Source organism: Scyliorhinus torazame, chromosome 10 (assembly GCF_047496885.1).
Source record: "Scyliorhinus torazame isolate Kashiwa2021f chromosome 10, sScyTor2.1, whole genome shotgun sequence".
In the NCBI taxonomy this organism is placed as follows: Eukaryota; Metazoa; Chordata; class Chondrichthyes; order Carcharhiniformes; family Scyliorhinidae; genus Scyliorhinus; species Scyliorhinus torazame.
Genome location: NC_092716.1, coordinates 102,504,236 through 102,531,818, shown reverse-complemented (window position 1 = coordinate 102,531,818; position 27,583 = coordinate 102,504,236). Strand labels below are relative to the sequence as shown.

Genomic DNA, 27,583 nt, shown 5'->3' with positions numbered 1-27,583 from the left:
CATCTGCAAACTTGCTAATCAGACCACCTATACCTTCATCCAGATCATTTATGTATATCACAAACAACAGTGGTCCGAGCACGGATCCCTGTGGAACACCACTAGTCACCTTTCTCCATTTTGAGACACTCCCTTCCACCATTACTCTCTGTCTCCTGCTGCCCAGCCAGTTCTTTATCCATCTAGCTAGTACACCCTGAACCCCATACGACTTCACTTTTTCCATCAACCTGCCATGGGAAACTTTATCAAACGCCTTACTGAAGTCCATGTATATGACATCTATAGCCCTTCCCTCATCAATTAACGTTGTCAAATGTGGATTTACCCTTAAAAGAGCTGCTCCCAATCCACATTCCCTAGCTCCTGCTCCTGCCGAATTTTGTTATACTTGGCCTTTCCCCAATTTAGCACTCTTTCTTTAGGACCACTCTTGTCTTTGTCCATGAATATTCTAAAACTTACGGAATTGTGATCGCTATTCCCAAAGTAATCACCGACTGAGACTTTAACCACCTGGCCGGGATCATTCCCCAATACCAGGTCCAGTATGGCCCCTTCCCGAGTTGGACTATTTACATACTGCTCTAAAAAACTCTCCTGGATGCTCCTTACAAATTCTGCTCCATCTACATCTCCAACACTACATGAGTCCCATTCAATGTTGGGGAAGTTTAAAATCTCCCATCACGACCACCCTATTGCTCCTACATTTTTCTATAATCTGCCTACATATTTGTACCTCTACTTCATGCTCGCTTTTGGGAGGCCTGTAGTAAAGTCCCAACAATGTTAGTGCACCCTTCCTATTTCTTAGCTCTACCCATATTGCCTCGGTGCTCGAATCCTCCATCGTGCCCTCCTTAATCATAGCTGTGATACCATCTCTGACCAGTAATGCAACTCCTCCACCCCTTTTACCTCCCTCTCTATCCCTCCTGAAGCATATATACCCTGGGATATTTAGTTGCCAGTCTTGCCCTTCCCTCAACCAAGTCTCCGTAATGCCAAAAACATCATATTCCCAGGTACTAATCCAAGCCCTAAGTTCATCTGCCTTACTTGCTACACTTCTCGCATTGAAACAAATGCACCTCAGACCACCTGTCCCTTTGCGTTCATCATCTCTTCCCTGTCTACTCTTCCCCTTAGTCACATTGAATTTATTATCTAGCACCTTACTGGCTTTAGTTGCTGCCTCTTTACTGACCTCAGACTTCCTAATCTGGTTCCCATTCCCCTGCCACATTAGTTCCCCAACAGTGTTAGCAAAAGCACCCTCTAGGACATTGGTTCCAGTCCTGCCCAGGTGTCGACCATCAGATTTGTAATGGTCCTACCGCCCCCAGAACCGGTTCCAATGTCCCAAAAATCTGAACCCCTCCCTCCTGCACCATCTCTCAAGCCACATGTTCATTCTGACTATTCTTGAATTTCTACTCTGACTGTCTCGTGGCACTGGTAGCAATCCTGAGATTACTACCTTTGAGGTCCTACTTTTTAACTTGTCTCCTAACTCCCTAAATTCTGATTGTAGGACCTCATCCCGTTTTTTACCTATATCGTTGGTGCCTATATGCACCACGCGAACTGGCTGTTCACCCTCCTCCTTCAGTATGTCCTGCAGCCAATCTGAGACATCCCTGACCCGTGCACCCGGGAGGCAACATACCATTCGGGAGTCTCGTTTTCGACCACAGAAGCGCCTGTCTACTCCCCTTACTATTGAATTCCCTATGACTATAACCTTGCCAGTCTTTTTCCCGCCCTTCTGTGCAGCAGAGCCAGCCACGGTGCCATGAGCCTGGCTACTACTGCCTTCCCCTGGTGAGTCATCTCCCCCAACAGTATCCAAAACGGTATACCTGTTTTGGAGGGGGATGACCGCAGGGAACACCTGCACTACCTTCCTGCTCTTTCTCTGCCTTTTGGTCACCCATTCCCTGTCTCCCTCACCAACCCGAATCTGCGGTGTGACCAACTCACTGAACGTGCTATCCACGACCTCCTGAGCATCGCGGATGCTCCAAAGTGAGTCCATCCACAGCTCCAGAGCTGTCATGCGGTCTAACAGGAGCTGCAGCTGGACACACTTCCCGCACATGAAGGAGTCGGGCATCAGCCACGTACCTGAACTCCCACATTGAGCACGAGGAGCATTACACGGGTCTGGGATCCCCTGCCATTTTTACACTACCTTAAACTGATTAGAAATATAATATCAAATAATGAATAAGTGAAAGCAATAAGGATTTTACTTACCAATCACAATACTTACCAACCCACGAAGAGTTAAATTTCTTCCAGCTACTTACCATCCCGACAGACCCCTGGCCACTGCTCCCGCCGAAAATCTGAAGCTATAACTTGCGGAAAAAGAAAAAGAAAAGAGAGAGCTTACCTGATATTCACTCACCCCCTTGGGTTAGAGGAGGTGGGAGACACTACAAGTGTAGTGTCTCGGGTTTAGCAACCGCCCAACTTAAATAGAGGTAAAAATCAATCACTTGAGCACCTACCTGATTCCCAAGCTGCAGTCCGGCTCCCTCTCTCTCTCCCGCTCCTGAAAATGAAGGCCGCTAGAGCCTGGGGGAAAGTTTAAACACCTACCTGAATCCCAAGCTGCACTCGCTGCGCTCCGGCTCTCTCTTTCTCCCGCTCCTGAAAATGAAGGCCGCTGGAACCTGGGGGCAAGTTTAAACACCTACCTGAAACACAAGCTGTGCCCCGGCTCCCTCTCCCGCTCCCGGAAATGAAGGCCGCTGGAACCTGGGGGCAAGTTTAAACACCTACCTGAAAGCTGCACTCGCTGTGCTCCGGCTCTCTCCCGCTCCTGAAAATGGTAAGATCAAGGAACACCCTAAAGCTTTCTATAGGTATGTCAGGAATAAAAGAATGACTAGGGTAAGAGTAGGGCCAGTCAAGGACAGTAGTGGGAAGTTGTGCGTGGAGTCCGAGGAGATAGGAGAGGCGCTAAATGAATATTTTTCGTCAGTATTCACACAGGAAAAAGACAATATTGTCTAGGGGAATACTGAGATACAGGCTACTAGACTAGACGGGATTGAGGTTCATAAGGAGGAGGTGTTAGCAATTCTGGAAAGTGTGAATATAGATAAGTCGCCTGGGCCGGATGGGATTTATCCTAGGATTCTCTGGGAAGCTAGGGAGGAAATTGCAAAGCCTTTGGCTTTGATCTTCATGTCTACAGGAATAGTGGCAGAAGACTGGAGGATAGCAAATGTTGTCCCCCTGTTCAAGAAGGGGAGTAGGGACAACCCCGGTAACTATAGACCAGTGAGCCTTACTTCTGTTGTGGGCAAAGTATTGGAAAGGATTATAAGAAATAGGATTTATAATCATCTAGAAAGGAATAATTTGATTTGGGATAATCAACACGGTTTTGTGAAGGGTAGGTCGTGCCTCACAAACCTTATTGAGTTCTTTGAGAAGGTGACCAAACAGGTGGACGAGGGTAAAGCAGTTGATGTGTATATAGATTTCAGTAAAGCGTTTGATAAGGCTCCCACGGTAGGCTGTTGCTGAAAATACGGAGGCATGGGATTGAGGGTGATTTAGCGGTTTGAATCATAAATTGGCTAGCTGTAAGAAGACAGAGGGTTGTGGTTGATGGGAAATGTTCAGCCTGGAGTTCAGTTACTAGTGGTGTACCACAAGGATCTGTTTTGGGGCCACTGCTCTTTGTTATTTTTATAAATGACCTGGAGGAGGGCGTAGAAGGATGGGTGAGTAAATTTGCGGATGACACTAAAATTGTGGACAGTGCGGAAGCATGTTGCAGGTTAACGAGGGACATAGATAAGCTGCTGAGCTGGGCTGAGAAGTGGCAAATGGAGTTTAATGCAGAAAAGTGTGAGGTGATTCATTTTGGGAGGAGTAAAAGGAATATAGAGTACTGGGCTAATGGTAAGATTCTTGGTAGAGTGGATTAGCAGAGTCCTCGGTGTTCATATACATAGATCCCTGAAAGTTGCTACCCAGGTTGATAGGGTTGTTAAGAAGGCGTACGGTGTGTTATTTTGTATTGGTAGAGGGATTGAGTTTCAGAGCCATGAGATCATGAAGCAGCTGTACAAAACTGGTGCGGCCGCATTTGGAGTATTGCGTGCAGTTCTGGTTGCCGCATTATAGGAAGGATGTGGAAGCATTGGAAAGGGTACAGAGGGGATTTACCAGAATGTTGCCTGGTATGGAGGAAAGATTTTATGAGGAAAGGCTGAGGAACTTGTGGCTGTTTTCGTTAGAGAGAAGAAGATTAAGAGGTGACTTAATAGAGGCATACAAGATGATCAGAGGATTAGATAGGGTGGACAGTGAGAGCCTTTTTCCTCGGATGGTGATGGCTAGCACAAGGGGACATAGCTTTAATTTGAGGGGGGGTAGGTATAGGACAGATGTCAGAGGTAGGTTCTTTACTATGAGAGTAGTAAGGGCGTGAAATGCCCTGCCTGCAACAGTAGTGGACTCGCCAACATTAAGGGCATTTAAATGGGCATTGGATAAACATATGGATGATAATGGAATAGTGTAGATAGGCTTTAGATTGGTTTCACAGGTCGGCGCAACATCAAGGGCCGAAGGGCTTGTACTGCGCTGTAATGTTCTATGTTCTATTCAGCTCTGGCGGGTAAACATAACCTCCTAAATGGAGAATCTTGACAAGTCTACCCGCCGGGACTGAATGCTAAACCCTTGCTTCCCCTGCAGTGGGGTAGCACTTCTGAGGAGTGCTGACACCTCATGGGCCACTGATTGAGCTTGGCCACACCCCATCCGATTGGTGGGTATGAGGGTGCCTAAAGGGGCTCCATGGGTGGACTTCTAGATGACTCTCTTTGCATTCAAAGTGCAGAGTGACCAGTCAGCATTGTGAGCAACCAGGAACCTATAAGTAGCACCAGAGGGGTACATTTAAAGCACTTTAGCTATAGCGATCTTAGCCATCCCACCCCGATTCCGAGGGGCATTCCAAGTCCACGGACCTGGCACCAAGTCCTTCTCTGCTACTGTCCCCAGCACAGGCAAGCCCAACAATTGTTGAGGGTTTTTGAGAGTTTTTTTGCCTCCCCCTCCCCCTCAACAGCCATGGCATCCAGTCCCCACTCGTAAATACTTTCACCAATTTGCGCCTGCAAGATTTCTACCTACGAAGCACAGGGGATCTTTGGGATGGATGTGGGGGGAAGGGGGAGCATGAAGTCTCAAGACTACTCTCTCCACAAATGCTGCCAGATCTGCAGAGCATTTTCAACATTTTCAGCTTTTATTTCAGACTTCCAGCATCTGCAGCGTTTTATTTCTGTATCAAGGGAAATTCATATTGGATAGTGTTGATTGAAAATACTACGCCACTGTGATGCTCACAAGGCCTCATTCCAGAATGCACCCAAAATTATTTTGCCCACATATGGTAGAATTGAGACCCCCAAGTAACAAGAGTAAATATAAATATATTCAAACAGTCCAATGAAAACAAAAAGGAAACCAAAAGACAGATTGAAAGTGAGTTTTGCATGTAGAAGTTGAATTACTTGCAATGAATAAAGTTACACATTATAACACGCAACCTCATTTTATTCTGTCAATAACTCTGGATTCTTACCTAAACAGTCTGAGCCTCAACAATTAATTATGGGAGGCCAGTCAAAGAAGAAAACTCAGTCAAGATACCCAAGCTCAATTCCATCTAAATCCAAAATCCACCATTTTCTCCAGGATCAGCAGACAGCAATTTGGAGCAAAGCATTCCCCTCATGTCAGTTGGTGTTATTTGGATTATTGTAGAACTATAAGGTGGAATTTTCCATTCTGCCTACTCTATGATGCAACGCGTGTGAAAAACAGCGTTTTTCCCAACTGCTGTGATGGCGGGTTTTCGTACCATATCAATGCTTCCAGGCTAATGAAATATGCACGCACGGGAAATACACTTGATTGCTGGTGGATTGCCTTGGATTCACTCACCTCACCGTGACCTCACCATTGCCTCACTCTGGATGCCATTTTTTGAAATGTATCCGGGTACACCTATATTACTCAATGCAACCCAGGATTACTGCACGGCAACAAAATGGCCCCAAAAACTAAGCCCTGAAGTTCAGCGATGCCTCCCTGGACTGCCTGTAGTTAAGTCCTGCTGAAGTGTTCTCCATTTCCACTCCAGCCACAGGTAAACCAACCTCACCACTCCAGCACAGGAGGCAGTGGCAATGGTGGTCAATGCCAATTCAGCACACAAGGGGTTGGTCACCCAGTGCAGGATGAGGATGAATAAATACATCCGTGCTGCCAGGTTAAGCCCATCATTTTATTACTCATATCTTACAGACACCTGCCCATCACACATTCACATTCATCTCACACACTGCCAGCTCAAGGTATGTGACCACTCACTCTCACAAACACCTTTCTTTGCATTTCCATCAGGCTCTTACCTTCTCAAGCTCGTATCCTCATCCCATCTATGGCTCCAATCACCATGCACATAGAAGAATCCTGATCATCTACCTTGTTAGAGGCAGATGTTGTTGCCTTTTCCTCACTGATAGTCCGGAGGGGAATATTGCTTGGTTGGAGGTCTCCCACTCCGCCCAGTGCCTCTGCTTGGTTGAGTACTTATTGTCATTCCTACACTTGGAGAAAATCAAATCCACCATCAGGAGGTCAATGGAGAAGTTCTACTTCAGATGGCAACCATTTATTTCCTTTTGTAAGGATCTAGTCACCGTCAGCTGTTCGGGGGTTCAGTTTAGTTTTAGTATTTAAGTTAATTATGTGTTTTTCAAAACATTTATATTTGCTTGTGATTTTATTCTTGTTTGTGTTGATTATTATGTAAAAGCTCCAATAAACATATTAAAAAAGCCTCTTGCTGATTCCATCATCTGGGATCAGCCCGAGAATGGCCTCTTCAATCCTGTGCTTACTCTGTTCCGAGAGTAATGCCCAGATCTCCCGATACAAAAATTTATTGGTTTTGAACAATTCTGATTTTCAGAAACACAACCTTGGACATCGTACTTGTACAAACAGTAAATGGCAACACCATAAATTATTTTGCAATGAAAGTTGACTATATTTTTCCTAAAGTCTCACTACAGAGCAGTGGGATATCTCCTGACAACTGGCTTACAAGTGTCATTGACTAGAGCTTTCTCACTTAAGAATGTTCATGACGCAAGAAGATGCAAGAAAATTATGGGATGAAAATATCTTTAACATCTTAAAAATAGAAAATTACTTATTTAGATATAACAACCTCTGCTTTCCTGCTTTCCAGGCTATGTAGTATATTAGTTAATATGGAAAGCAAACTTCTATTGCAATAAATGGATCAGAATATTGAAAGTTTGAGAAAAATGTTGCACCTTTTTACTTGGTTTAAAATATGACCTTTTTATGTACTAAAGTACAGGGTGTTGAAATTTTCTTTTATGTACAATTCAAATTGAAACCCAGATTTTCTTCAGTTTTCCACTTTCTAAATGAGTGAAGATTTTACTGGAGCCTAGATTATTCACTACGGTACTTGTTTAGTTTATGTAGATGAAATCTGTTGAATGGAATATATATTGAAACTTTTAGTAATACCGTGCTTGTGAATAATTTTTTAAATTAATTCTTGGGATGTTAGGGTCAGTAACAAGGCCAGCATTTATTGGCCATCACTAGTTGCCCTTGTGAAGGTGGTGATGAACCACTCGCTGTAGGTACACCAAGAGTGTAGCAATTTGATTCAACTGAGTGGATTATTACTGAATGGTAATAATCCATTTCAGAGGGAAGTTAAGAGTCAACCACATTGTTATGATTCTAGAGTCACATGAAGGCCATATCAGGTAAGGATGGTAAATTTCCTCTCAGAAGGACATTTGTAAATAAATGGGTTTTTCAAAAATCTGATGTTGATCATGATTATTACTACTAAAAATGTATTAATTAATTGAACTTAAATGCCCACAATGGCCATTTGAACTCATGACTCCAGAACATTAGTCCAGGCCTCTGAAATTCTAGTCCAGTAACGTAACCACTCTGCTACCATAATCTATAATGCAAGTGACGGCAACAGCAGGATTGCCCCCAGCCATATATTTTGGTGATACCCTGCAAGTGACCTCAAATGATACTGTTTTAGTTTCCCAGAGAAACTGTTAAACAGGTGCAGTTGCAGTGGATTTAAGTTCAAAAATGGGATTTAGCAAATATTGGGCTGGATTCTCCCACCCTGCCCACCGCAAGAGTGCCACTGGTGAGCCGCATACAATGGAGAACTCCATTGACCTTGGGCAGGATTCTCCGGTCACCGGGCGGACACGGCCGGAGATTCCCACCCATTGTTAACTTAACTGTGCCTTGGATGCCAGTTTCATGGTAGAATATGCCTCTTGTTCATTTGCCACTCAGTTTAAATCTATGTCCTCTGGTTCTCGACCATTCCACCAATAGGAATAGTTTCTCTCTACTCTATCCAGACTCCTTATGATTTTGAACATCACTGAGCATCTATCAAATCACTTCTCAACCTTCTAAGAACACTCTAGCTTCATTAATCTAACAATAATAATCTTAATTGTCACAAGTAGGCTTACATTAACAGTGCAATGAAGTTACTGTGAAAAGCCCCTAGCTGCCACAATCCAGCGCATGTTTGGGTACCGAGGGAGAATTTAGAATGTCCAATTCAACAAACAATACGTCTTTCGGGACTTGTGAGAGGAAACCGGAGCACCCGAAGGAAACCCACGCAGACACAGGGAGAACGTGCTGACTACGCACAGACAGTGACCCAAGCTGGGAATAAAACCTGGGACCCTGGCGCTGTGAAGCAATAATGCTAACCACTGTACTACCATGCTGCCCACTAATCTATCCATGTAATTGAAGTCCATCATCTGTGGAGCCATTCTCCTAAATCTTTTTTGCACCCTCTCCAATGCCTTCACGTCATTTCTAAATGTGCTCAGAATTAACCTGAAATCTCCAATTACGGATGAACCGGTGTATTATAAAGTTTTACAATAACTTCCTTGCCTCTAAGGAAACACGGTAGCACAAGTGGATAGCACTGTGGCTTCACAACGCCAGGGTCCCAGGTTCAATTCCCCGCCGGGTCACGGTCTGTGCAGAGTCTGCACATTCTCCCCGTGTCTGCGTGGGTTTCCTCCGGATGCTCCGGTTTCCTTCCAAAGTCGTGCAGATTAGGTGGATTGGCCATGCTAAATTGCCCTTAAGGTCCAAAAGGTGTAGGAGGGGTTATGGGGATAGGGTGGAAGTGAGGGCTTAAGTGGGTCGGGGCAGACTTGATGGGCCGAATGGCCTCCTGCACTGATTGATCTATGTTCTATGTAAATAGAGGGATAAAGTTCACGATCCTGAATACATAATTAACCATTTTCTCAACCTGCCTTGCCTCCTTCCAATAATTTGAACACATGAACTTCGTCTTTTACTTTTCACTTTTGTTTTCACTTGTACAGAAGAAATTACAAGCTATTGGTGGAACTGCACTTCAGCAAAAAGTTAACATTATTCACAGCCTAAAATACTATGTGAACTTTAGATCTTTCACACTGAAGTAATAATAATATAGTGTATTTCGCATTAATTGGGACAACCTTTTCCACTATCTTGCCATACTCTATCTTTTTAATAGACTGATGTAGGAGCATTATTACAATATATAATTTAGAGTTTAAGAAGTAAATATATTTATATTAGTTTCCTTGTCCTTTCCCAGATTTTGACTCATGCATATATGGTTTTGGAAAACTTGATCACGTATGTATTGTACTTATGATTATGCGCTGTTTCTGCTTAAAATATTTCATAAGTGATAAGTAAATTTTATTATCATTTTTGGTTTTCCACAGGTAAGTGGGTCCAGGAGACTGCTTTTTATTGAAATAGATGCCCTCCAGTCAAATCCTGATGACCTAATTTATCAGAAACTACTTCTTCTGGCTCAAAACACAGCTATTTTAAGAGTCCAAGATTAATATGATTAAAATTAACTATACTAGCCTAACCATTAGTTTAGGCTCTGACTCAAATGGGCACACTTTCCAGTTACCCGTGTGTACTGGATGATATAAATTTGCAGGAGTAAATCAGGGTGTGAGGACTGCATAAGGGAGTCCAGAGAATTTTCTGTCCATTAACTTAAAAGTAAAAAAATCTGGTTTGGTTTGTGACCAAAATATGGTTCTCCTGGTCCAATTTTCCTGTTTATATTGTCCTCAGGCAGTCCATCTGTAACGGGAAAGTCTGCATTAACAAATGATCAGGAAAATTTAATACCTGTCAGTATTGCCATGCTCTGGACATTAGCAAGTGCTGCTAGGTAAGTTGCAGTATTAGCAATATTGTCTAGAAATCATATATAAAATATGCAAATTCCACTCATCTCCCACAGTAATTTCAACAGAAAACCCTAACAAAATGGCATGAAAATAGTTGTAGTCTGGAATTTCCACCAATATTTTGCAGTAATTATGGTAAGAAACCAGTCAGTGGTAGCCCTGTGCAAGATCAAGAACATTGAGCGGGATTCTCCGTCGCTGAAATCGGGAAACGTGATTGGGTGGAGAATCGGTTCTGACTCCGAAATTGTGCCGGGCGCTGGTTTCACGCCAATCGTAATTCTCCGGTGCCTCGGCATCAATGCCTTCCACTCCACATGTACAGTAAATATTGGCATGTCATTAACGGGCCTGACCTGGTATTCTCCGGAGACTCCGCGATTCTCCGCCTCCACGGGGTAATTCCTGATGGCGAGGTTCACTTATGCTTTTGAAAATCATGGCTAATAAGTGAGCGAGAGGAGAATGAAGGGGGCGGGGACGGCCGTAGGGCTGGGGGGGACACCGCATGGGACTGGGGAGGTGTCCAGACATGGACCGCCATTGCCGCGGCCTGCAAGGCAGCCATCTTTCTGTGCACGCCAATGACCATCCACCTTGGCCCCATGTCCTGCAGAGTGCCAGTGACTATATGGGTGCCCGCATCCCAGCCCCCACCCTCCATCATACCATCACCCCCCCCCCCCCAAAACCGGCCGCCATGCGCCGGAGGGACATCACGCGGCCCATCCAAGGGCAATGCCCACAGTAGCCCCTACAGGGGGCGCTGGATGGGAGCCATGGAGTGTACCGCTGACATGGGCAGCACCAGCCGATGGTTGGGTGCCAGGGTCAGAGGCCCCCACAGTGCCGGGCACCGACAGGGCCATGGGTGCGTGGATGGGGATGGGACATGAAGGGGCAGAATCCGCAGTGCCAACGAGGGCCACTGTGTAGCCTGGTGAAGCTGGTTGGTCATGGGGGGTACGCACCATGCTAACATGTTGGCCTTTCACCCCATGCAGACAAAGGACATCGGAATTCAACCAGCATTGGTGGCCTACATCCTAGTCGCCGCAGCCCTGGGTGATGCACTGCGGCTGTACGAGCTGGAGCTGCCCGAGGAGGAGGAAGCTGCAGTAATTGAGCCTGCCTCAGTGAAGTAGGAAGCAGTCGTTCAACAGGCTGAAGAGGAGGTGCAAAGGAGGGGGCGCATGATGTTTCATGTGTATCGGCAGCGCTTGTCATTCGAGGACCAGCTGGACCAGGCATGCAGTCGATGATAGTGCAATCAATCTGCCAGATCATGGTGCACCTTCCAGTCAAGGTGACGGTCGCCCTGAACCTCTACGCCTCGGGGCCCTTCCAGCGCCGAGTGGAAACTTGTCCGGGATCTCAGAGCTCGGTGCACAGGTACATTGGCGCCGTAACAGAGGTCCTATATGCCCAGTCAGCACAATACATTCATTTCAATGTGGACCGAGCCCACCAGGATGCCCGGATGGCGGGACTTGCTGCCAACGGCGAGATGCTCCAAGTCCAGGGGGTGTTCAATGGGATGCATGTTGCCCTACGAGCGCCTGCAGATGACAGGCTGCTCTACACAAACCAAAAAGGGTTCCACTCGATGAATGTGCAGCTGGTGTGTGACCATCAGATGCGCATCATGCATGTCTGCACCCGATATCCGGGCAGTGTGCATGACGCCTTCATCCTGGCACACTCAACGATTCCCAGTCTCAGGCAACTCCTGGTTGGGGGGGTTGGCTCCTGAGCGACGGGTTATCTACTGCGATCGTGGCTGATGACGTCTGTCCGGAGGCCACAAACCGACACGGAGACCCGCAACAACACAGCAACCGGAAGCATGATCGAGTAATGCTTTGGCATCCTGAAGATGCGGTTCAGGTTCCTTTGCTCTGGAGGGGCCCACCGGCATGGTGCTGGAAGGGTCGCCTGTACTGTGGCAGGATGCTGCTTCCTCCATCGCACAGCAGAGGGGCGACGTGCTGGAGGAGGAGGATGAACGTCAATCCTCGTTCGTTGAGAATGCGGGGAAAGGCACGGTTGGGCAGGACATGAGGCCCAGGCAGGCACGGGAGGCCACACCACGTGTGTGCTAGGGCCAGCGTGCACAGGACGCTCTGATCGCCTCCAGGTTCAACGACTTTGGGGCTGGGGGACTAGCCAAACCCCCTCCATTATACCTACCTGCCTCATCACGGGGTGCGGGCCCTGGGTTGGCAGTAACAGCGGGTCTGATCATGGGATGGAAGATGTTGATGACCCACTCTGCGATGAGCTCTGGAGCTCCGCATCGTTTGACAACGTCTGACCCCTGCCCACGGTAGCACTTTCCACCATTAACCTTGGTGATCACTGCATGCGAGCTTGCCATTCCATCTCAGGGTCCCATTTAATTGCTTTGTGTGGAATGGTGACACTGGCTGAACCGTGGGGGAAGCCTGCCCCCAACGTCTGGCCATTCCTCCCCAATCCGGCGTCCCCTCTGTGGCCAGACAAGCCCACCCCTCACACTCTTCTGACAGAGCCCCGAGGCACATTGTAACATTGTGCACAGCTGCTTAATGTGAAAACATATATACAGATATGTTCCCTAGCCCCTATCACAAAACTATGCCCTGCCCCAGAACCAACTTAACTGGAGTCTACTTTTCTGGCCTTACGGGCCCTAACGCTATATCTAGGTGGATCCCCAGTCGGTACATCAGGAGTGGAGGCAGCCTACTGTGATTCTGGCCTGCGACCTGGGTCCCCTTTTGGTGGGCGTCTTCTGAGGCGGCCCGGCTGCTGCTCAGGTGGCGTGGTGCTGACCTGTTCTGCCTGCTGACAAACAGATGCCAGGGATGAGGTTTTTTTTGGGGGGGGGGGCTGGGAGGTGGAGTCTGAGATGCTGCGATGTTCCCAGCAGGAGTCACCGGCACAGGCCCCATCACCTCCTCCTTCAGTATGCCCAATGGCCCCCAGGCTACTCGATGGGACGGAGTTGCAAGTGGAGCTATCTCGTGAGGCTCCCCGCTACATGGTGCTGCCAATCCTAGTGGCACGCTGCTGTCTGGACCAGGGTCTGCATACTCACAGCCATGGAGCACAGGAAGTGATCTCCTCCGCCTGGGACTGCGCGACATCACCGATGGACTGTGCCACCAACATCTGGGTCTGTGCCACATCAGCCAGTGACTGCGCCATCTCTCTGTAGGACCGGGCCACCTTCCTCTGTGTCTGTGCCATGCCAGCCAGCACCTTGGGCAAAGCCGCCGACGCACTCAGTCAAGGCCCGTTGTGACTGGGCCACGTTCAGGAGTGCTGTTGCACTGTCTAGATGGCTCTGGCACATGGCTGCTTGTGAGAGGGCAGCCGTGACCTGGGCCTCGGCCACTGGCCGCAGAGATTGCCCAGGCCTTGGACATGCTGATCCATAGCCAAAACCCTCGCCCCCAAGGCCTCTACTGTGGACGACACCCAAGTGGTGTTGGCCAGGGTGGCACGCATGGTCATCACCTGGTCCTGCAGGCCGTTGGACTCCTCCACTTGCACCTGCAGGTGCTGGATGCTCGCACCCAACCTCTCTGCGACTGCATCTCCACAATCAATGGGACTGACCTTTCCAGGAGCCCAAAACCCGTCTGGACAGCAGCTGGTCCCTGGGTTGGCCCGCCTTCCGACCATCCGCCCTCTCGGGAGTTCCTATCTCAACCTGCTGTAACAGATTGTGTCACAGAAGCCTCTTCACTAAAGTGCCCAACTGAGGTGAGTGTCAGGGATGGTGGTGGTTGTGGAAACAGCTGTGATGGGAAATCTGTGTCATCCTCGGATTCGAGCTCCAGGGTGTCGTGGGTCTCTGGTTGATGTCTCGCATTCATGTTGGTGACCTCGTCGCTAGCCGGCACCTGGGGTTCTGGCTGTGGGATACTCTGCTGTGGTGAGGGGCCGCAGGTCCGGCGGTCCCCCTCCAGTCTTTTCCCGCTCTCAATGGTTATGGGTGGCCTTCTCCTGGGGGGAGGGGGGGGAAACGTAAAACGCAGTGTTAGACAGTCTGACGCATGCAGCCCAGGGGAGTGGGTGATTGGTGGCTTCAGTGGCCAGGCGGCCGGTGTGGGTGTCGGCATGTGGTGCAGGGTGGGGGTTTGTACATCTTCCGGGGTGTGGCGGGTGGGCCTGTGCCGTGGGGGCACTCTTTTCCTTCCGCCTCGGCCACAGCCTCTGCGATGGCTGACGCTCCCACGCATGCGTGGACTTCCGCTGCCCGGCGCAGTCCCTTCGGCCCCGCTGGTGTGGCGCCAAAGGTCTTTCCCGTGCCGGCCGCAGTGCGCCAACCACTCCGGCGTGGGCCTAGCCACTCAAGGTGTGGGCTTGGCCCTAAAGGTGCGGAGAAATCTGCGCCATTGGGGCGGCCCGACGCGGGAGTGGTTCCCGCCACTCCATCCCGCCGGGACCCCCCCGCCCCGCCGGGTAGGGGAGAATCCCGGCCCAGGTTGCAATTGGTGATGTTTGCAGTCAACCAGGAGGTGTACCATTGAGAGGTGGGGCAATGGTCCATTTGTAGTGTGTGTGAACTAGTACGTGGGTTTTGTTTGATGGGAGTACTTTGTTAGATAGGTCATGTTCTTTGAAGAGGATATTTTTCCTGCAGACATCAGGAAGCACAATGTGTGCCAGCACAGGAAGCAATTCAAGCTTTTAAATCTCCAAAAGTAATGCATAGTTTGAAAATGATTTTATTGAGTTTTCATATTTTATATCCAACAATTTATAAATTACAAAACTGTGCCAAAAATTGGCAGTCCTGTACTTAGGCCGCCCGAACAAGCAGCGCACATCGCTTCCACGGCCCAAAGAAACAGCTACCAACCTTGGGGCCATCACCGCAGGGATGCAGGCCACTGCCTCAGAGGTCCAGAAAACCACCCGAGTAGCCTCCCACGACCAAGAAGACCCGGACAATGGATACGGGTCAGCGACAAGCCGTCAAGACCGAGGCAACAGACGGCCTCAAGAGATCCTAACCCCCCTCTCACCGTTCCACCATACTTGACCACCCGTCTCGTGACCGGGCATACGATTTGGATGAAAAGGAACGCTCATACCAGCAGCTATACTACATAGCAGCACAACGGGTGGCACTGATCCTGGTCACACTTCAGGTAAATGGGCACACAGTACAGATGAAGCTGGAGACCGGAATGACGGTCTCAGTGATCAGCCGCCAAACGTTCCACAAAATTAGGGTGGGTGCCCAGAGAGTGGCTCTGCGGGACACTGACGCCCGACTGATGACATACATGTAGGGGGCAATTGCAGGTACCTCAATTACCCCAGTCATGTATTGGCAGCAGTCAGGCAAATCTAACGTTAGTAGTGGCACGCGGAGGCGGACCAAGCTTACTGGACAACGACCGGTTGCAGTGCCTTTGCTTGAATTGGCAGCATAACCGCCGCATGTACCCACTGATCAGAATGGGTCTTGCCAAAAGTCCCCAATGTTTTTCAGGGGTGCCGGGGCACCATAAAAGGGGCATGGCCATGATTAGTGTTGATAGTGGAGGTGCAGTCACAGAGTCAGGGACTGCATGAGGAGTGGTCAGCAACCATCCAGTGCCTAAAGTTGCAGTTGGAGGAGTCCAACTGCCTGCAGGGGCAGGAGGCAATGCCGACCATGCATGCCACCCAGGCCAACACTGCATGGGTTGCATCCGCGATGGAGGCCTTCGGGGCGAAGGTATCGGCCATGGGTCAAGATGTCCAAGCCTGGGGCACTGTGTGCGGGCAGTGGCTGAGGCCCAGGACAGGGCTGCCCTACCACAGCCACGGGTCCCGAGACCATGCTCAAACAAGGACTCCAGTCAAAAAAGAAAATCGGTTTTGGACATTACAAATGGCTTTTGGTCCATTCCATTGGATAAAGCGTGCCAGTACAAATTCGTCTTTACGTTCCAGGGACAACAATACACGTGTACGTGCCTTCCACAAGACTTCCACAACTCCCCCTCCATTTTCCACCGACAGCTGGCAAATGGACTAGCAAAATTTTCCCGACCCGATTGTCTGGTCCAGTATGCAGATAACTTGCTACTACAGACAGACACAAAGGGAGAGCACATTTCGCTTCTTCCAAACTCACAGGACTCCTGAAACAGATTGGATGTGAAGTCAACCCCAAGAAGGCCCAGATTTTGCAGCAGAAAGTGATTTACTTGGGTACAGTAATCACAATGGTAAACGCAAGATCGAGCAAAGGAGAATTGACTCGATCGTCAAATTGCCCCTTCCCCATAATGTCACAGCCCTCCGGTCATTTCTAGGACTGGTTGGCTACTGCCAAAACCATATTGACGGTTTCCCCACAAAAGCAGCGCCCCTATCCGACCTTCTCAAGAAACAGGCACCTTGGGAATGGCTTCCACAGCACACGGATGCCATGGATGCTTTAAAGAGAGCCCTCAGCACAGCCCCTGCATTAGAGGTCCCAGATCCACTTTCCCCATACGCAATCGAAGTTGCAAGCACCGACCGAACCCTTTCGGCCGTACTCCTCCAGGAACGCCATGACCAATTACGCCCTGTGGCATACACCTCACGCATGTTAGATCCTGTCAGGCAAGAATTTTCTGCCTGCGAAAGGCACGTGCTCGCAGTTTTTTGGGCAGTACAGTACTTCGCCTACATTACAGGACTCAACCCCATCACCATTTTCACTGAACACACCCCAACACAGCTATTATTAGACGGTCGACTTAAAGATGACACAGTCAGCCAAATCCGCGCAGCCCGTTGGACCCTTCTTTTACAGTGACGGGACATTACAGTTAAAAGAACCAAGACCCACACTTTCCTAGCCGACAATTTGCAATATGCAGGTACCCCACATGAGTGTGCGATCATCACCCCAAAACACAACACAGGCCCAATTATACCTATGTCAGCCACCAGGAAAGCAGGAAATACACCACATAGACCCCAGCCCACAGACACATGCGCACCCCTGAAAATTGTTGTGGATGGCTCCTCCACTGTTTTGAATGGAAAGAGAATCACCGGTTGCCGCATTTCTGTTGAGGACACGCAGGGACGCGCCCTTGAGGAGATTTCATTGAAGTTGCCAGGACATCTAGGCTCGCAGGCAGCAGAACTGGCAGCCATAGCTTATATTGTTGATCACCCTGACTCGTTTCCGACCCCAGCGGACATATATTCGGACAATTTATATGTCTGCAACAGTTTAACGGAATTCCTACCCCTGTGGCAAACTAGAGGATTCGTTTCCGCAGATGGAAAGCCCCTACCCTCATCGCCACTACTCCGACATATCCTAGAGACAGCTAAAGATAGGAAATATGGCATAATTAAGGTTCGCAGTCATCACCGTTCTTCCCCCCCCGTTAACGTTAAAGCAGACGCCCTAGCGAAGGCGGGTTCCAGACATGGTTACTTATGGAACCCCCCCCCCCCCCCCCCGAGAGCACCCCAGTATTCAGAACTCACAGACCAACATTCAGGATCTGGCGAAAGCTTAAAATAAAGATGAAAAACTCGGAAGTTTTAAAAGGAACCTTCCCAGCCCCGTACGATAAGTTTAAGAACACAATCACCACACATGACGGTGTGATTTTGAAAGAAGGCATTTATGTAGTTCCCAGCCAGGACAGGAACCAGATTATTTGTCAGTTCCATGACAATCATGGACACCAAGGCATTGAACCCACCCTAACCCACCTCAGACCTCTCTGCTGATGGCCTGATTTAAAAGCTGATGTTACTCACTACATTGAAAATTGCTTGATCTGTGCCCAGAACAATCTGGACAGATATGCAAGAAAGGCTCAGCTTAGTCACACCCGCCCCGTTAATGCCCCTGGACGAATTTGCAGATAGATTATATAGGACCCCTACCCACCCTGCAGAAATGGTTTTAAGTATGTGTTGGTGGTCATCGACACCTTCACAAAATGGGTGGAAGCTTTTCCATCCAGAACGAATACGGCCAATACAACAGCTAAAATCCTAACACAGCACATCTTTACAAGTTGGGGCCTCCCACACAGTACAGAGTCCGATCAGGGCTCCCATTTTACAGGAAGAGTAATGAAGAATGTCCTCACAATTTTCGGAATTAGGCAGAAGTTTCACATAGCATACCACCCCCAGTCAAGCGGAATTGTCGAGAGGATGAACAGAACTCTAAAAGCCACTCGCAGGAAAATGGTGCAACAGAACAACAGCACCTGGGATTCAGTTCTCCCATTTGCTTTAATGTTCTTATGAAACACGGCATCTACATCCACAGGATACACCCCCCACACCCTCATGACCGGATGCCCCATGAAAGGGACAGAGTATTTATTAGGACTGGAGTCACCGCCCTCACGCATGCAAATGCTGTACAGCAGTTAATTGTGAATATAAAGGCAGCCCAGCTCGCAGCAGCTATGAGACTTGGGACCAGGAGGAAACAAAGCAAAGCTTGTTTCGACAAACAGGTACACGCCACCGTGTTTGTAGTAGGGCAGCAAGTGATGCTTTCCCTATACAACCCCAGTTCATTCCTTTCCCCCAAATTTTCCGGTCCGTACTCCATTTCAAACAAAGTCAGCCCCTCGGTATACAAGATCACATATCCCAACGGCAAGTCTGCGTGGTTTCACATAAACCAGCTTAAGGCTTATTGCTCGCAGCACAACCATGCACACCACATCTCGCTCGCAGCAGCAGACGAGCACGCTCCACCCACAGGTGACGCATTCCTACCCTCCCCCAGCCAGTCCAGCCCATCCTCAGACACATCTTCAACTCCATCCGCAGAGGCACGACTCCTCCTCTCCCTTCCTTCAACCAGCAGCGATAGCGAGAGCAATGATGACAGCCACAGCACACCATGTTATGATTACACCCCTGCACCAGACCCCTCTCCCAGCGAATCCGAGCATGATTCCAGTGACCCCTTCGAGATCATGTACATCAAAGCCCCTGATCCAGACCCACCGCCCGACGATTACGGATTACAACCTAGTAGCTCCAAACGCGACACACGATTCTGGCACCGAGACAATTCGTTCAGGCTCATCCGGAATGATGAGATGGACCCCAATTCGCCCCAAGCAGCTTTAGCCAAACTACTCCAGTAAAAGGTATGGCAGCCGGGAGAAGATGATGACATAGAGTCTGACTCCCACCAAACAAATCCCTTTGCGACCCTGTTCGCTACTGAACAATGAGGTGTCCACATGATGACAAAAAGGAACCGATGGAGAAATACGGTGTCCTTTCTGCTGGAACCTGCACCATGTTTGTTGTATGTTTGTTCGTTTAATGTACATGTTAAATGTTGTTTGTGAATTTGAAAATTTTTCATGTCCCCACGCCACCACCCTTTTAACGCCCAATGGCTGTTAGAGGAACTAGTTTGTCGGCAGACACCACTCATAGCTACGCTTCTGATTCGATCATGAGAGGCAGCCCCCCACGACGACCACATTCTTACCCGTTCTTGCCGGTCGCTCAGGCAGTGGAGAAACGGCACTGGTCCCCACCCTGCCTGAGGACCCCCCTCTGGTCAGCTACGCTCGGGTAGAGCACAAACGGCATTGATCACCGTCCTACCCAGGGATTGCACCCATTTCTTACCCGCCGCCACCCATACGCACCCCATTTTAGCACTTTCAGTTCGAAATTCTTTTGTTTGTTTCTGGCGACCCTTAGGTTGCTTCCTTATGCTATTTACATCATCAAACACTAGGATGGTAGATTGCACAGCCTGCAAGACGGCTCGCACTATGTCAGTATTTTTCTCGGATGTCTTGCCCAAATATTTGGTTCAAAATTTTTTTTTTAAATGAGGGAGTCACAGATGGTGACCAATTATAATGGGTAATTGGCAACAAAGGACAGACAGACGTACGAGATCTTAAGCAAGATAATAACAGATATTGGGCGGGATTCTCCACTCCCGCGCCGAAGTGCCCACGCCGTCGTGAACGCCGTCGAGGTTCACGGCCTCGATCCCGACCGATTCAGCCCCGACAATGGGCTAGGATCGAGGCCACATCATCTACACGCGCCAGGCCTTGTTGCCGTGTAAGGGCGGGGCCGCATAGATGACGCGGCCGGCGCCGCATAACTGGCGTCACCCGCGCCAACCCAACAGAGGTTGCTGTCCTCTGAGTCCGCCCCGCAAGAAGATGGTGGACGGATCTTGCGCGGCCGCGGAAGGATGGAGGTCCTCCTTCAGAGAGGACGGCCCGACGGTCGGTGGGCGCCGATCGCGGGTCATGCCACATTTGAGGTACCCCCCCGGTGCAGTATCCCCCCTCCTCTTTCCCCCCCCCCCCCGCAGGCCGCCCCCCTCAGCGTTTCCGCGCTGTTCCCGACGGCAACGACCAGTTGTGGACGGCGCCGGGGGGAATCCGCCGTTTTGGCCTGGCCGCTCGGTCCATCTGGGCCTGAGAATAGCAGGGGTGCCAGGGAATCACCATTTTGGGTGTCTCCGGCGATTCTCCGGCCCGCGGAACTCGACGGGGCCGTTCCCGCCGCTTGGGAGAATCGCGGGAGGGCGTCGGACAGGCGTCCCGGGAAATCTTGGCGTCCCAGGCGATTCTCCCAACTGGTGCGGGAGTGGAGAATCTCGCCCATTATGCTTGTGTTCACAGAACTCCAGAGCCTCAGGAACCCCAGAGGAAGAATAAGAAGACAGAAAAAAAAGGAAAAATGAAGACGACCTTCATGCTTTTCACCTGGATCTTAGCGGGATCCCTTCAGTTGCGCGCGGACGCTACCCCCCTGACCCCTACCATACAGGCCATGAATGATTCCCACCCCTGCCATACACTGCACCCCGAGATAGTTAACCCTGAGATAGTTACCCCCGAGATAGTTACCTACACCCCGACCTGGTGTGACAAGTTTATAATCTGGTATTCACTATCGTACATAGTAGAATCACTCTTAGTACTGACGATGCTCTGCAGTGTTGTGCAGACACTTAGACTGAGAAAATGGCGAAGGAGAGCCTCCCGCTCTCGCACCCCGGTATACACGTTTAGTTCCCCTATTTTCGGACTGCACCAAACCCCCCAACCCCTTGAGTGAATTAAAGTGCATCCGTTTTTCCTTCTGTGTGTTTTGTTCGTTCAATAAAGAAATGTAAACCTCTGTGCTTGACTGCCAAGCCAGAGAAACTTGTGTTGCTGCTATTTGTACAGTTTAAAGCGTTGTAGATTATTTTTGATTGTTTGAGTGAGGATAGTTTATTTAGGATAGTTAGAGGTTCCAGTTTGTTTATTTTATAATGCATGCCTGAATGTCATAGCGCCCTGTAGAGTTTTATAATGATGTATGTATGTAAAATGATTTTCGGTAAAAATTGTGTTTCATAGGATAGGGCAGTGTAGAGCCCGTGAAGTGCCTATGGGTGCCCCGCTTGGTCAGAGAATGAAGACGACGCGGTAATGTGATCCTTCACATTTCGCGTTGAGGATCACAAGGATCACTTCCCGATTACAAAATGGACACTTTAAAAGATTGCAGGGAAAATGGACAATACTGAGAAAACAAGCAGGTTCAGGGTTTGTCTGCATATTGGAGCCGCAGCTCCCAGACAAGACCAAAACTGTAGGCCCATTAGCATACTAATGGTCCATCTCCGGGAACAAAAGAGTAACATTTGAGTAACTGATACTAAGGCAGACACCCCGGCGCCAGAGGAGACCAGAACAAAGCAGGCCAACGGCCACCTAGGACACGCCCAGCCATCAGGGCACCCACCCCTTTATTGGATGAAATCGATAGAACGATCGAGAAACGGCCCACTTGATTGGGGCCAAGTTCAAGGCCCGCCCAAAAGCGCGTGAAGCCCCTTTGGGTATAAGAAGGATCCCCCAAGAGACAGTCGTTCTCTCACCAAGGAGAGACCTGTCCAACAGCTACACCAGAAGCAAGTAAGTCCAAGGTCAACGCACGCTACCAGACAAGCGACCTTAGCTGTTCCCCTTTCACCACTTCGACCCCAGCAGCCTCAGATCCGACCAACAGCCATTGTTCCTCCGACTGAGAAGTATAGGCTTTAACAGATAGTTTAGTCTGCAGTATTTGTGCATGAGTATATTTAACTGTGTGTGTAAATAAATAAGCATTTGACTTTGAACTAACTAACTGGTGTATCGAGTCTTTGATAAGTATTCGGTTTGAAACTTGTGGCGGTATCGAAAGATACCTGGCGACTCTAGAGCAAACGTAATTAGAATTAAGGAAGGCGACCATATTGACCGCCATATTCAGAGCCAATGAAAGAGAGCAACATTTGGTCTTGTCTGGGAGCTGCGGCTCCAATATGCAGACAAACCCTGAACTTGCTTGTTTTCTCAGTATTGTCCATTTTCCCTGCAATCTTTGCAAAGTGTCCATTTTGTAATCGGGAAGTGGCCATCCCAGATGGCTACAGCGGCGATGTCGGTGCTGGCCTGATGTCGGGTGACCCCGGGAGCGTGCCAAAATCCTCTACATTCTCTTGCGTGGGCAGGGGAAGGAGGGATGGTCCTGGTGTGGTTAATGTTGGGTGCACCAGGGGAGGGGAGGGTGGCGCCGGGCTGGGGGAAGTGTGTATGAGTGGAACCTGCTGTTGCCAGGTCCCTGAGGGAGACAGTATCTTGGCGGCCGTCGGGGTACGCCACGTAGGCATACTGGGGGTTGGCATGGAGCAAGTGCACCCTATCCACCAACGGGTCCGCCTTGTGGAGCCGGACGTGCCTACGGAGCAGAACCGGTCCTGGAGCCGCGAGCCAAGTCGGGAGCGACACCCTGGAAGTGGACTTCCTGGGGAAGGCAAAAAGACGTTCATGAAGTGTGTTATTCTTGCGGTGCACAGTAGTGACCGGATGGAGTGTAGTGCATCAGGGAGGACCACCTGCCAGCGAGAGGCTAGGAAGTTCCTGGACCGTAGGGCCAGTTGGACGGCCCTCCAAACCATCCCGTTCTTCCTCTCTACCTGCCCGTTTCACCGGGGGTTATAGCTGGTCGTCCTGCTGGAGGCGATACCCCTGCTGAGCAGGAACTGATGCAGCTCATCACTCATGAATGAGGATCCCCTGTCACTGTGGATGTGGGCGGGGAAGCCGTACAGAGCGAAGATTGTTTTCAGGGCCTTGATGACGGTGGCAGACGTCATATCGGGGCAGGGAATGGCGAAGGGGAACCTGGAGTACTCATCGACCACAGTGAGAATATACGTGTTACGGTCGGTGGAGGGGAGGGGCCCTTTGAAATTCACGCTGAGGCGCTCAAAGGGGCGGCGGGAGGCTTTCACCAGGTGCGCACGGTCCCGCTGGTAGAAGTGTGGCTTGCACTCCACACAGACCTGCCAGTCCTTGGTGTCTGTCTGTACTTCCTCAACGGAGTAGGGCAGATTGCGAGCCTTGACAAGATGGTACAACCGTGTGACCCCCGGGTGACAAAGGCTGTTGAATAGGGTGCCGGAATCGGTCTACTTGTGCGCTGGCACATGTACCTCGGGATAGGACGTCTGGGGGCTCGTTGAGTTTGCCGGGGCGATACAGAATCTCGTAATTATAGGTGGAGGGCTCGATTCTACACCGCAAGATTTTATCATTTTTGATCTTGCCCCGCTGCGTGTTGTTGAACATGAAGGCTACTGACCGTTGGTCAGTGAGCAGAGTGAATCTCCTGCTGGCCAGGTAATGCTTCCAATGCCGCACAGCTTCAACAATAGCTTGGGCCTCTTTTTCGACAGACGAGTGCCGAATTTCTGAGACATGAAGGGTGCGGGAAAAGAATGTCACGGGTCTGCCTGCCTGGTTGAGGGTGGCGGCAAGTGACGTCTGATGTGTTGCTTTCTACTTGGAAGGGCAGTGTCTCTACTGCGTGCATCCCAGCCTTGGCTATATCAGCTCTGATACGGGCGAAGGCCCTTTGTGCCTCGGACGTAAGGGGAAAGTGGGTGGACTGAATGAGTGGGTGGGCCTTGTCCATGTAGTTTGGGACCCACTGGGTATAGTAGGAGAAGAATCCCAGGCAGCATTTGAGGGCCTTGGGGCAGTGGGGGAGGGGAAGCTCCATGAGAGGGCGCACACGGTCGGGATAGGGCCCCAGAACTCCGTTCTGGACCACATAGCCGAGGATGGCTGCATGGGTTGTGCTGAACACGCAGTTCTCCTTGTTGTAGGTGAGGTTGAGGAGAGTGGCGGTGCGGAGGAATTTAGCAAGGTTGGCATCGTGGTCCTGCTGATCATGGCCGCAGATGGTGACGTTGTCTAGGTACGGAAAGGTGGCCCGCAAACCATACAGGTCGACCATTCGGTCCATCTCCCTTTGGAAGACCGAGACCCCGTTAGTGACGCCGAAGGGAATCCGGAGGAAGTGATAGAGATGACCGTCCGCCTCGAAAGCAGTGTATGGACGGTCCGATTTACGAATGGGGAGCTGGTGGTAGGCGGATTTTAGGTCTATCATTGAGAAGACCGGGAACTGCGCAATCTGATTGACCATATCAGATATGCGTGGGAGGGGGTACGCGTTGAGCTGCGTGTACCGATTGATGGTCTGGCTGTAGTCCACGACCAGTCTGTGCTTCTCCCCAGTTTTAATGACTACCACTTGAGCTCTCCAGGGGCTTTTGCTGGCCTCGATGATGCCCTCCTGAAACAGCCGCTGGACCTCGGACCTGATGAAGGTCTTGTCCTGGGTGCTGTACCACCTGCTCCTGGTGGCAACGGGTTTGCAATCCAAAGTTAGATTGGCAAAGAGGGAGGATGGGTCGACCTTTAGGGTCGCGAGGCCGCACACAGTGAGGGGTGGTAGGGGCACGCCGAATTTGAGGGTGAGGCTCTGGAGATTGCACTGGAAGTCTAGGCCTAGTAGTAGTGCAGCGCAGAGATTAGGAAAGACGTAGAGGCGGAAGCCGCTGAATTCTACGCCCTGGACCGTGAGAGTGACCGTGCAGAACCCCCGGATCGGGATGGAAAGGGATCCGGAGGCCAGGGAGATTCTTTGATTGGCGGGGTGGATCGCGATGGAGCAGCGCCTTAACGTATACGGGTGGATGAAGCTTTCGGTGCTCCCGGAGAGCAGCAGGCAAGAGGTCATGTGGCCGTTGATTTTCACCGTAGTCGAGGCGGTGGCCAGGTTGTGAGGACGAGACTGGTCAAGAGTCATTGAGGCGAGCTGGCGTCCGAAAATGGAGAGCGTGGGGGTCCCAGGTCATGGAATGTTATCGGCGTCCATGCCCCGTGGGGAAGTCAAGATGGCGGTGCCTGAAGATCCTGCGGGGGCCAAAATGGCGGCACCCATGGGCCGCACGTTGCAGGGGCTGGACAAGATGGCGGCGCCCATGAGCCGCACATAGACTGCGAGGGGGAAGTTGGCAGCGCCCACTGGCCGCTCGTGGCCCCGTGAGGTGAAGATGGCGGCGTCCACTGGCCGGGTGTTGCCCCGGTGGTGAAGATGGCGGCGCCCACTGGCCGCGCGTGGTCCGGGACGAAGATGGCGGCGGCCATTGTGCGTGTGTCATGGGGGAGGGGGTGATAGTGGCGACTGCGCGGGCCTGGCACGCCGCGGCGAAGTGGCCCTTTTTGCTGCAAGCCTTGCAAATGGCAGTGCGGGCCGGGCAGCGTTACCTAGGGTGCTTCAGCTGGCCACAGAAGTAACATCGGGGACCACCGGGGTGCGCGGATTGGCATGTGGCGCAGGCGTATTGGCTGAGTAAAGACCTGGCTGGGGCAGCCGTTTGTGGGGTCCACGAGGGATAGGAGGGGTGGGCCGCGTGGCCGGAGGGGTAGGCCTGAGCATTACGTGAGGCGACTGTCATGGAGAGTGCTAGCTTCTTAGTCCCCGCTAGGTCGAGCGTGGCTCATTCAAGCAGCCTTTGGCGAATGAGGCCCAACCCAATCCCCGTTACAAAAGCATCGCACATAAGAAGGTTAGAATGTTCGGTGGCCGTAACTGCCTGACAGTCACAGTCCTGGACGAGTGGGATTAGGGCCCGCCAGAAGTCTTCTATGGACTCACCAGAGAGTTGAGAGCGAGTGGCGAGTACATGCCTGGCGAAGAGTGTGTTCGCTTTCTGTGCGTAGTTTTCTTTGAGGAGCGCAATGGAGTCAGCGTAGTTCGGGGCCTCCTGGATCAGCGGAAACACGCTGGAGCTCAACCTTGAGTACAGGATCTGTATCTTCTGAGCCTCCGTCAGAGGGGTGGTCGCTGAGTTGATATAGGCCTCGAAGCAGGCTAGCCAGTGATTAAAGTCCTTTCTGGCGTCGCTAGACTGCGGATCCAGCTGCAGGCGATTGGTTTGATTGGGAGGTCCATCTTCTAGAAAATCTTACTGCAATAAATTGATGTAGTTGTATCAATTGTACAAAGACTCAGGTTGGATACAACTGTGGCTTTATTGTAGTAAGGTGTGTGGCCTCCCACAGCAGCTGGTGAAATGGCTGCTGAATAGAGGACACGCATATTTATACTCCTCCTACTGGGCGGAGCCAGCAGGCAGGGGCTACCGGCAAACCTGTAGTCCAGATCCTACCTTACATCACCTAATACAGGTGTAACAGTGGTTTACCACAGGGGCTAGGGCACGTGTATGAACTGTTTGTTATTTAAATCACTTTCACACCTACAGAAGCTGCCTTTGTGCTCTGTCTGAAGCGTGCGGGGTGGGGGGGGGGGGGGGGGTGAGGTGAGCGTCAGTATGTGTGTGTGAGGGGTGTTAGAACGTCGACCTCAGGTGAGTGTGCCCTCCCCCCGGGTTCCCTCGCCATCCCCCCGGGCAGACGACGGGACCGTGCGCTGCAGTGTCACGGCCGCATGCAGGGATTGTCCGGGTGGAGGGTGGTACTGTGGCCATGGGTCAGACATTGTCCAACGATGTAGAGCCCGGAGCTCATCGCAGAGTGGGTCTTCATCATCCTCCGTGGCCTGCAATAGACATGCCTCCACCGGCGACCATGTGAGCCCGGCCCGTTGTGCCGCAGGTGGATGTGCAATGGAGGGGTGGTGTGCATGCGGGTGGGATGAGGGTGGTTGATGGTATGCATGCGGGTGGGGTGAGGGTGGTTGGTGGTGTGTGGGTAGGGGGGTGAGGGTGGTTGGTGGTGGGTGGGTGAGGGTGGTCGGCTGGTGCCGTGGTGTGCAGTCTGCCCATGCTCGGTGATTCCCACGCCCCCCTAGTCAGTGAACTGGGCGGCTATCAGCCTGCCCCT

General features: G+C 50.6%; 1 protein-coding gene across 1 annotated transcript in view; it reads left to right on the top strand.

Annotated features, from left to right (window-relative positions):
- Positions 1 to 27,583, top strand: part of LOC140430238 (diacylglycerol O-acyltransferase 1-like) — a 475,807-nt gene that overhangs the window by 36,494 nt on the left and 411,730 nt on the right. Inside the window, exon 3 of the mRNA XM_072517667.1 lies at positions 9,761 to 9,801. Coding sequence (XP_072373768.1) covers positions 9,761 to 9,801 — 41 coding nt within the window. The remainder of the gene's footprint in view (positions 1 to 9,760; positions 9,802 to 27,583) is intronic.